At 41.9% G+C, this 11658-nt stretch overlaps 1 protein-coding gene across 2 annotated transcripts in view; it reads left to right on the forward strand.

The window, feature by feature from the left end:
- LOC132326475 (cytochrome P450 4V2) overlaps window positions 1-11658 on the forward strand; it is a 15876-nt gene continuing 4218 nt past the window's right edge. The window contains exons 1-10 of one of the 2 annotated variants that reach the window (XM_059844676.1): window positions 1-297; window positions 2563-2675; window positions 3252-3337; window positions 4800-4990; window positions 5391-5460; window positions 6465-6591; window positions 8354-8545; window positions 10301-10403; window positions 10741-10875; window positions 11046-11225. In XM_059844676.1, coding sequence (XP_059700659.1) covers window positions 84-297; window positions 2563-2675; window positions 3252-3337; window positions 4800-4990; window positions 5391-5460; window positions 6465-6591; window positions 8354-8545; window positions 10301-10403; window positions 10741-10875; window positions 11046-11225 — 1411 coding nt within the window. In that variant the 5' untranslated portion in view covers window positions 1-83. Of the gene's footprint in view, window positions 298-397; window positions 600-2562; window positions 2676-3251; window positions 3338-4799; window positions 4991-5390; window positions 5461-6464; window positions 6592-8353; window positions 8546-10300; window positions 10404-10740; window positions 10876-11045; window positions 11226-11658 lie in introns of those variants that run through there. The other variant, XM_059844677.1, reaches the window with a different exon arrangement.

Consider the following 11658-nt stretch of genomic DNA (forward strand, 5'->3'; position numbering starts at 1 on the left):
GGCCAACTTTTCTGCAGTGCCGGGTACAGGCAGCACCAGTTTCGTAGCAGGGATCAAGGCTCAGAGCAGGAGGCTGAGAGGTGATGATGGAGGTCTTGGAAGGACTCTCAGGGAGACCCCAGCTGCTGCCATGGGGAGCTGGGATCATTGCTCTGCTTGTGACAATAGTGACTGTGTGCTCCCTGCCCTCCCTAATGGAATACTGGAGGCAATGGCGGATGGTGAAGTCGATCCCGGGTGTCAGCCCCTGCTATCCTGTGGTGGGAAATGCCCTGCTCTTTGAGCGGAAAGGAGAAGGTAATGCCAGCTCACACTATAGCCCAGCTGGGAGGTCCCTGCACTGCCGGGGGTTTGCTGGAGGAGCCAGTGCTGGGAGGTGCTTGTGTGGCTGAGCTGTGGAAGAGAAGCGGGGTATCAGAGGACGTGCTGTTGCCTTTAGGTCTCTCTCGGCAATCTGCAGAGGGGAACAGTGTGAGGAGTGGGCAGTGAAGAGGAAAGGAGAGGAACTGCATAAATGTGACATTGTTATTGGTCTCAAAGACTAACTGGAGGTGAAATCTGACAGCAGCTGCTGCTGGGCTCAGACCGTTAAGTTGTTGGTAAGGCAGAGCATGAACGCTGTGGAATGTGTTTTAGTGAAAGGGAGGGGTGCTGTGGGCTCTTGCAGGAAATGCTGCTTCACAAAGTTAAACATTATGTCCTCATGACTTTTTTGCTGTGATCCAAACAATGCTTGAAACAATTACCTTCCCCCAAGCAAGCATGTGCAAGGGACTTTAGCATGCCAAGCTGTTTTTACCTGGGCTCACTTTGAGAATCATCTGTGACTCAGATTTATGTGTTGAGTATGAAAGAACTTGCTGAGCATTTATAGTCCATCACTCAAAAGCAAATCCTTTTGTTCTTGAACTGATTAATGTGACCTCCTTTTTGCCAGGTGCATGAGAGAGCACTAATGTGCTAGATGTTCCCTTTCCATTTGGTACTCGTATTTTAACAGGAAGATATTTCTTAAGGAGTTTGTGGTATGAAAGTGTTGCCGAGTCTGCTGCCAGTGGCCCTCACTCCTCTGTGTGTTTGTGATGCCTGTGTATGCCAGTTCTACTCTGCACACATGTGTTGCTGGCTGTGCTGCTGTCTGTGCTGCCAGAAGAGAGACTAATGGGTCATGGGAGCCTGGTGAAGTCAAGTGAGAGTACAGCACTGGAACGCAAATTGCCCAGTGCTGACCCATGCTGAGGCATGGTGCCTCTGTTCACAAGGCACACTGTCATTTCTTTCCTCTGGATCCAGTCCCATATCTAAGGACAAATATGAGACGTCTGTGGTGGATGTGAGGGCAGGCTGATTTCCACAAAGATGACTTTGGGGAAGCAGTAGGAGGATGATAGGATGTTTATATGAGCTGGACTGAGAGATTATTAATTTTTTTTTTTCTTTCTTATCTTCTTTAAAAATCTAAACCAAACGGGAACATTACTTCTACCTCCAGAAAGCAATTTGATGTGAACTCTGATGTTCTGTGTAATCCCTAATCTCATTTGTTAGCAGGAATCACATAGCTCCCATGTTTTAATTAAGGAATCATATAGCTCCCATGTCCAGCCTTCTTTATTCTTGTTTATTTATGTAAAAATGGGTGAAGCTTGTGGTTTATAATATTTTTCATTAAAAATATAACCAAAAAACCACTTTTAAAGAGGGTAACGTTCTATAACAGGAATGAAAATAACTTTTCATATGATGAGGACTTTTTTTATTGGTATTGCTAGACAGTTGCTGGAAAATGTACTATTTTAATCACAGCAATGTTAGGAAAAATATTTTAAAAATAGTAAAATAATCTGACACTGAATCATATTGAATAAGGTGTCATATTGAATGAGGTGTCATTAGAACTTTTTGTAAGTATAAGGACAGCTGTATTTGGACATCTTGTAGGAAACAATTTTTTATTTTTCTTTTTTTTTCTTTGATTTGGGGACCTTTGAATTTTCAATTCTGCAGAGGTTTGTAAAGGTATCATTTGTTTAAGCTTGTTTCTGAAAAGGCAAGTAAGTGTTAAATCCTGAAACATCCTGAGAATGGCCCCCACTCTAATATTGTGGAATGAACCTAATTGTCCTCTGTGATGAGGTAGTATCAAAGACCTTTTTGAATTAGATCAAACACCATCTACTCTTCTTGCCCTGCCAACAGATTCAGCTACCTCCCATGCTTTCTGTATAGCTGAATTGACAAGATATGGACTAGATAATTGCAAAATAATGTGAGAGGGCTATTCGCTGGTTTTCTGAGCTCACTGGTGTGAAGTCCAACTGGCAGCTGGACAGCAGTGGTATCCCTCAGGTTGATCTGTGGCATAAATGGTGCTGTGAGTCTGTGCCTGAAGAGATTAGGACACCTGAATTGTAAAATCCACAGGTTGCTAGGTCTCAGCAGCAGGTTAAAACTACAAGAAAATCACAATTGCAGGGCTCGTGGTGCAAGAGTTCATTACAGAAGCCTTGCTTGTTTTGTAAATCCCCCTTGTTGAAGCTCTACTCCGATTTTCTGTTCCAGATTTTTTTAAACAGCTACAGTTTTATACTGAAGAGTTCAGAAGTTGGCCATTGTTCAAACTTTGGATAGGACCAGTGCCTGTCATGTTTTTGTATCACCCTGACAGTGTGGAGGTGAGTGTGCTGGTCTCCTGTCTATTCTACATGGATGCAGAGCAGTGCCCAACATGTTACTTTCTATTGCCTCAATGTAAGTTTTGTTAAAAGGGGCTTGGACTGATTTGCTTTGGGATAGTCCTCTGAGTTAATGGTAAAAGAAGGTGTAAAGTAAAGGAATATAAAAAGGCCTAGTCACAGGGCTTTGGGGAGAATACTGAAGATGACCTGGAAGTGAAAGCATCAAAGAAGCATCTCCTTTAGCTTGGTTTTCACATGTGTGAAAGCTTCTGCTGCCACGATCAGAACAAACAAGCAGATAGCAGGGAATATGGGACCACTGAAATAAGGATAGAACATTATGAAATTCAGGTTGCAATGCTTGTGTCTCTTAGACAGACTTCTGCATTAAAACTTAGTGGGTCTTTTGATGCCATGAAACGTAGTCATAAATTTTTGCTGCCGACAGTGATTGTCCTTGATCTAGTAAGACAGTGTTGTTTCCCTGTTGGAGTGTTTAGTGAAGAAATAGTGAAGAAATCTCTCTCCGTCTAACAAGTAATATTTTTTCCTCGCTGTTCATGTTTCTGACAGGTTATTCTGAACAATTCAAAACATATAGAAAAATCATACCTGTACAAATTCCTGCATCCATGGCTGGACACTGGACTTCTGACAAGGTATAATGTATAATGAAATGAAGGTGCCTTTATTAAATTTTCAGGGTATATGATAAGAAGAGGTCTTGGTGGCAGGAATGCTGTATGTATTTCTGAACAAAGAGATTGTGTGCATTGCTTATCTCAGCTTATCTCAGCTGGTCATATTGCAGACCAGTAGGCCTGGGGCTGGTGATGCTTTGGGGTAGGATCAGAGAATATCTGCACCCTTTCCATCATTTAATTCATTAAGTAGAGGATTGTGAGAAAAGAGCAGTGGTGTAAGAGTTTGGTGTCCTGCAGTGTTGGAAGGGCAAAGGAAGGACTGGTCTGGATGACGCAGATATTCAAGAGTCAGAGTAAGGTAAGTATAGAGTGTCTTTGGTACCTTTGAGCCGCTTCTGGATTTTTGAAAAAAGGTCAAGGTCCAAGTGTTAGTGGTTAACTTCATTGCTTGTTTGGAACCCTCAGAGGGGGACTCCTCATCCTTTATGATGGGATCGTGGTATTGTAAAAGCCAGCTGTGATCATGCGGTGTGGGAAGTACAAGTTCATGTGAGAGGATGAGACGTGTTTTATCCTGAGTTTTGTTCATGACCTTTAAGAAGGCAGTAATTAGTTGCAGTGTGCAGAGGTGAAGTCCATGAGCATCAGGCATGGTGTATCCTCACTGTTCTTCCTTACTGGTTGTTTTGTCTTCCATAGATGTACAGAGGTATTTTGACTTCCTTGTGCTTCCTAGTGTAAAAAACATAATGGAGGAGGATGTTCCAGTCTCTGCTGATTAGGGGCAGCAGTGGCAGACAGCAAGTCGATATGCTGGCCTGTGGAGTGCCCTAGCGAGTTAACAGGGGCAGTGGTGTGATAGTTTTACCCTGTAAGCAGAAGTGCCATCTGAGGCATATTATTTAGAAAAAGTGAACAAGGACCCCAGGAAGCTGGTGACACTCACTGGGGCTTCTTGCTTGTCACTGGCGTGTGGGAAGTGATTGCCTGTCTCCAAGGAAGTAGATTGTAGCCATGTGCCTTGAGGCAGTCATTTTCATGACGTCTCTAGGCCCTTGTTCTCTTCAGACCTCATCTCATGGTCAGTGGATGGGGGCAAGCACAACCACTGATTCAAAGAGACGATGGGATGGTTGAGGCCTTGATGCTGAATAGCTGTTTTGGCCTCCGGCTGGCTTCTGCTTGGTCCCTCTGAGCCGGTGTACTGACTAACAGGGATTTGCTGTCTGGAGGCTTTTTGGCATCTCCGTTACTTGAGATCATCTGGAAAAATGGTGGCTTCTGCTTCCAAGAGACCTGGAGCAAGAAATATTTCCATTTGCTCCTTCGGTGGGGTGCTATGAACAACTTGAAGAGACACCTACAGTGTGTCTATCTCTTCCAGGCTGCAGTATTCACTGGGTACTTCCTGTGATGGTGAGGATATTGGTTTTGACTTGGAGTTTTTTATCATTCCTTCTCCCCATTAATTTTATAGCACTGCAGACAAGTGGCGGTCACGGAGGAAGATGATAACTCCCACATTCCACTTTGCAATCTTGAGTGACTTTCTGGAGGTCATGAATGAACAAGGAAATATTTTGGTGAAGAAACTTGAGAAGCATGTTGACAAAGAGCCATTTGATGTCTTCATGGACATCACTCTGTGTGCCCTTGATATTATTTGTGGTAAGTCTTGTTCAGTTATTGTGGTAGAATTGTGAATGATGCGGAAGATCATGAGTTTAGCTGTGCCAGTTTGTGTAAGATGATTGAAGACCAATGTCCCTGCATATTTTCCAAGTACATTTCCATCCTTCCCAGCCTTTTTCCCAGGGTTTACTACTTGCATCTGGGCAGCTGAGTTTTGGGACTGGCAGGACAGAGGTATCAGTCTGAAGTGAGGTTTTCTTGAGGAGCAGGATTTCTGGGCATGGAAATACAAAGAAAGATCATTTCTTGCAAAGGGATATGTGTATTCACTTGTCAAAGGGATGGTGGTGATAGTCAGAAGCTGGGAGTAGTAGTAATTCACTGTGTATGCTGCATTTCACTTTGTACTTGTGAAATGTTGATGTTTAACTCCTAGAAACAGCAATGGGCAGGAATGTGGGTGCCCAGAAGAATAAGGATTCTGAGTATGTTTCTGCTGTCTACAGGTAAACACACATTTTCCTCAGTTATTTTTTGTTTGAGCTGGAATTAGTGCTGCTGGTGTCAGAAAGGAAGGCCAGGGAGTCAGAGAGAGAGGGATGTAAAGCATTGGAACAGACTAACCCTGAGTCACTAAATACCCTGGAGGTATTTGATAAGACATGTTCCTGTGGCATTTAGGGTCATGGTGTAGCAATGGACTGGGTTAACACTAGGTTAACAGTTGGACTCAATGATCAAAAAGGTCTTTTCCAACCTAAATGAATCTGTGATTCTATGATCTCACTCCTAACTTTTGATGGAGCTTGTTGAGACAGGTGTGATAAAAAACAGGGGTAGATCTGGAGGGTTTGATTATCATCGGTTCCTTGGCCTTTTCCAAATTGTAGCACAAGTGGGCTTGAAGTCGGTAATAATTACTCTGCAGCTAAAGCATGTGCAAGAGCTGAATAGCAATGACAATCAGCCCTTCCAAATGTACTCCACTTGCGTTGGAGCACACTTGAAGTCACATATTTTTAATTTTAAATACATTTTAAGTCCTTTAATGTGCGGTCTGGGTGTTCAAGTAGGAATGCAATGGTCTCAGAAACTGTTTGAGTTCTTGGGACAGGTATTTTGGGAGCCTGTCATGAGTAGTCTTTACAACACTGTCAATGCTCTGCTGAACTGGGATGTGATGGGATTGAATGACTTAATAGGACTGTTTCAAGAGGATTCAAGATTAAATAAGAACATGCTGTCCTTCTCAGAGATCAGTACTTAAAGAAATAAAACATGGTGATGCTGGGATAAATAACAGAAATTTTGAGACGGTGTAAAATCAAGACACAAATGAGAATGGCCTTCCTTTCAAATAATGGGTTTAAACCTACACAATATGTGAAGTTCTACTTCATTAGGGTACATAGAAGTTGGTGGGGGTTTTTTGTTTGCTTGTTCTTGAAATGTGCTATAATTTGGTGTTTTTGTCAAGTAATGTTACATGATATGATTGTTTTGCCCCTAGGATGAGTGATCTCATCCAACGGCGAATGATGGGCCCTTGGCTTTGGCCTGACTTTTTGTATGTATTGTTCAAACAAGGAAGAGAGCACAAGAGGAAGCTCAACATCCTTCACAGTTTTACAGCTACGGTAAAGAGTCTTTTAAAAATATTATTTATAATATTTATAATGATAATTTTCATTGTTGGAATAAAGTTTGTCACTCAGATCTTCCAAACGGGGATGAGGTTCAGCCTCCTTGATATGCTATCACTCTATTGTAATGTTGAGGAATTCCCTGAAAAGAAGACAAGAGCTAACTTCCCTTTTAGGATCTCTGATGAATTTAAACAAGAAAGTAGACTACTCCAAGGGAGTGCCAGAACTTGCAGGTCCTTGACAACTGAAACAAACAACAGAAATTAATTGAACAATTGTTCTGCCTGAAAAGCTCCACATCTGGATGACATCCAACAGCTCACTGACAAGTTTCGAGCAGTAAACATGGGGATCTGCATGATAGTGCCACTGGGTTCAGTCCTCAGAAACTGATGCCTGTATTCATTTTCCCCTATTCAGAGCAGAACTGCTGAGAGGAGCAAACACATCCAGGTCCCCACATCAGCAGTAAGGCACTCTTATACAGAAATCATTAGGTATACATTACTCACTTGGCATAATATAAAGTGTTCTCTCACCTTGTTAGACTTTGGAAGTAACAGCCCTTTCTCTCACCAAATAATTCCTATGTTATTCTTGCCAAAGTTTGCCATCCCAAATCTACTATTAGAATGTTTTCAGAGAAGCTGCTTTCCCTATGGATGTAACCCACGATGTCATTGTATCAATGTCTTTGACAAAGGAAATAATCTTTGATCTTTGGCTGCATATAATGAGCCACATTGCCTCTGTGTTGTTTTTTCTCACTTTCTTTTATTGGAAATTTCAGCAGTGAGTCATGGGAGAGGCTCTTAACACTTACACTCTTCCCATGCTGGGCTGGTGCACTGAAGAATGTGTGCAACCAAAGCATAGATGACAAAGGACCATAAATAATAATTGCACCTGTGTAGGTGCTGACAGCAAGCGCTGAGGTGAAGGATGAGTCAGTATGTGACACACGTGCATGTTCAGTGAGGAAAACAATGTGTGTGCGTGGAACTGTATTCTTTTTCTTCCATTCAGTGATTCTTCCAAACAGAAATGCATACTCTACACCCTTTTAAACTATTTTGTTGTTTTTAAGAGCAATGCCAGTTTATTGAAGGGTTCTGTTTTGACTTTGCAACAACAATGGCAACAATAAGAAATTTATGTCTGTTACTGGGTCTGTACTTTGACTTAAAAAAGGGAAATTCAGCCATTGCTCTCATACTGGAGAAAATTTGGGAAGCTTTAATATAGTGGGTTCAGCAAGACTGTGTGTAGCCTTGACACATGGTTCTGGAATACCCTGGCTTCTCTTCAGTTTCCTGAGTTTTTTTGGAGGTTGGAAGTGAGATCTTTCCTTACTTCTCAGACAGGATAGAGAAGATGCTATTGGTGATTAATATGATCACACTGTGGTGAATTTTTTTATTTGCTGTTACCATTGTTGGCATTCATTATTGGTATGTTCCAGATACTCTGGATATGTTTACACCTCCTGATGGCCCCCAAGTTTTTTATGTAATTTGGCTATCAATTTTCTTGATTGCACAAAGGCTGTTCTATTGCTTGGGACAAGAAAGGTTGGTCATAATTCACTACAAATAAAAAGTCAGTTAAATTTCATGACCTAATGCTGACAGCTGTGCTAACTAGCTCATGTAGACTGCTACAGATGGATATTATTTTGGTAAGTTAGGACAAAACTGTATGAGGCAGGCTTGTGCTGAATTCATCATATCTGATGTAATGGTTCTAATCCCAGGTCATTGCAGAAAAAGCTAAAGAACTTAAAAACACCCAGCAAAAGAAACATGATAATGATGGTAACTCTGAAGAAAGTGGTTCCAAAAAGAGAAAAGCATTCCTGGACATGCTGCTGAACGCAACAGATGATGAGGGGAAAAAATTGAGCTACAAGGACATTCGTGAGGAAGTAGATACTTTCATGTTTGAGGTAACCAAGGAACTCATTGGTTTATTGTTCTTTTGTTGTTGTTTTGGAAGGTTTCATTTGCTGGGGTTTTTTGTTTGGTTTTTTCCCTCCAAATGCAAGATTCAGAATTTTCAGGTGATGACTCTTTTCTTAGTTCAGGAGGTTGCTTTTAGCATGATGCTATGTAAGCCCTGGAAGCCTAAGAGAAAATCTCAGTGTTTCTATTCTACAGAGGTAGGATAGAAGCACTGGTATGCCCTGGAAAAACTTTGGACAATGCACATGTGGTAGGCCCTGCCTCTGTGAGCAGGGTCTACTCATGAAAGCAGGTGAGAAATGAAAACGTAAAGGCTGACATGGACCATGGACTCTTGACCTTTGTTGCAAACTTCATTAACACTGAAGAGAGCTCTAAATAGTTTCACTGTTTTTAATTGCATTTTTTCATGTCTCCTCACATTTTTTCCCTTGCTGCATTGCCTTGTTCTGTTGTCCACTGTGCATCAGTGCTTCATCTTCTGGTAGAAGCTTGTCCTGTAATGGCTTGGGTTGGAAGGGACCTTAAAGATCATCTAGTTACAACCCTCCTGCCATGGGCAGGGATGTCATCAACTGGATTGAGTTGCCAGGCCCCCATTCCACCTGTCCTTGGACACCTTGAGAGACAAGACATTCAAAACTTCTCTAGCCAACATGTTCTTCACTAATCTCTGAGTAAAAAATTTCTTCCTAACATCTAATCTAAATTTTTTCTCTTTTAGTTGAAAATTATTCTCTCTTTTCCAAAAGTACCTGCTCATGTTAAATGTCACACTCCCTCTTTTTTTTTTTTGTAAGTCCACTCTAAGTACTGAAAGGCCACAATCAGGTCTTCCCAGAGCCTTCTTGTCTCCAGGGTGAATAACCCCAACTATCTCAGCCTGTCTTCATAGGAGACGTGTCCCATCTCTGATTATCTTCAAGGCCCTTCTTGTCTGATTCCCCAAGAGAGGATCTGAAGATTTTCACAAGTTTTCCACACACTTCCATTAGATGGACCTGAGTTCTCTCAGAAGAGCTTAATTCATAGAATCATATTAATACTGTTGTAACCTAGAGAAACTCTCTTCTCATCTTGCCATTTCTGTACCACAGCAGCATCCTGAACTTCACCACAAGTGTGCTTTTTTAATATCAAAATCCTTTTTTCACCAACTTTTCCCTTTTCTGTTCCTCCCTTTTTTGTGGCTCCCCCCTCCCCACCCTTTTTTGGCTCACATTTTGTCTATCCTTTCTTTTCCTCTTCTTCCCACAGTGCTGGGAACTAGTGGTTGATTCCCTTCCCATAGAAAACCAAGTATTTTCCCGTATCGCTACTGCATTGTGTCTCATAAAACCATTTTTAGATACTTTTGAAACAGTTACAAGTTACATCCATGCTATCTCTCCTGTGACAGTCACTGGTCCCCCTAGATGTTGACAGGACAGTAACCAAAAAGATGAATATAAATCTGATTAATTGTGTAGATACTGATAGTTCATGCAGCTCCTGAGAATCAGAAGAGAGGGATTTTGCTTGGAATATTTCAATACTTTCCCCTTTTGTCAGAACAATCATGGATCACCTTTTACCTTGATAGTGAGTTGAATAATTCACTCTTGATTCTTGTTTTCATCATGGTGATGGGACTAATAAGTCTCACTTTTCATACTAACTGCTCACCTAAGTATTTACAAAGCCCACTGGTACATGGGAATAGAGTTGAAATGAATGTCTTTGTAAATCTGGACCTGTAGGGCCATGATACAACAGCAGCTGCAATGAACTGGGTCTTGTACTTGCTTGGACATAATCCAGAAATTCAGAAGAAGGTTCACAGGGAATTGGACGAGGTGTTTGGTAAGTCTCCATTCCCCCTTCATTGTGGTTTTGCTGCATTTGTGAGTGGAAATGTGTTAAAAGCCTAGAAGTAGAAGGGGATTTAAGAGTATGCCTTGTGGCCCTTCTGGAGCTTTCAGCAGTTGGAAGTGCTTGGGATGGGTGTGGGAAGGTCTGTTGGGGTGTACAACCAAACTTATGTCTTTGGGGCAAGATATTCATGTTTAATGAATATGTTATACTTCTTGTATGTAGTCTTGGTGCATGATGAAAGTTTCTGGGGGGATCCAGGATGAGCTTGTTTAGCCAAAGATGGGGAGTTTTGGTCTTGGTCATCCCTCTATTTGTTTTTGGACAGACAATACTGAACGTCCTGTTACTATGGAGGATTTGAAGAATCTTCGATACCTTGAATGTGTTGTGAAAGAAGCTCTTCGTCTCTACCCGTCAGTTCCCATGTTTGGCCGTACCTTGAGAGAGGATTGCTGCATTAGTAAGTGGTGTTCTGTGTTTGCCACTTTCTCTTGTGTTAGTGTTTCTGCAGTGGAGATGTTTCCCAAGAAAAGGGCAGCATTGTTTAATTTTTACTGTTCTGTTGTGTACAGGAAATCGCTTGTTTGTTGTTTCTTTGACTCTTCTTCTCCCTTTCTCTTCTCTCTTTAGGGGGATATCAGATACCAAGAGGTGCAAATGTCATCATTTTAACTTATGCCCTGCATAGAGACCCTGAGGCCTTCCCTGACCCGGAGGAGTTCAGGCCTGAGCGATTCTTCCCTGAAAATTCTAAGGAAAGGCACCCATACGCTTATGTGCCCTTCTCAGCTGGTCCCAGGAACTGCATTGGTATGTATCTGGAGAGGAAGCCCTTCTAAGGCACTGCTTTTGAATGTGGTATCTGTGACAGCAATGAGTACTGCTTGTATAGTGTTCTTCCTCATTCCTCACATCAGAATCTGGGCACTGTGTGTCCTGTAAGCCACACACTTCCATTAGATAAACTTGAATTCTCTCAGAAGAGTTTAATTCATAGCCTCATATTAATGCTGTTGAGCTGCCCCATTTGTTTTTTCCAAGGGATTTCCTTTCTTCCTAGGGATGAGTGCCTATCATGCTGATGTTTCTTCCTCACTGCTGTGCAGCCTGGCAGCATGTTATTTGGCTCCTGTGTTAGGACATGATTGCTTCCTAGTTTCTGATTCTCTGTGTCAGCAACACAGAATGAGAGAAGACACATGTCCTGCACCTGTTCTGCTCTGGAAACAGTTCATTTGTCTCT

Source organism: Haemorhous mexicanus, chromosome 4, assembly GCF_027477595.1.
Source record: "Haemorhous mexicanus isolate bHaeMex1 chromosome 4, bHaeMex1.pri, whole genome shotgun sequence".
Lineage (NCBI taxonomy): Eukaryota > Metazoa > Chordata > Aves > Passeriformes > Fringillidae > Haemorhous > Haemorhous mexicanus.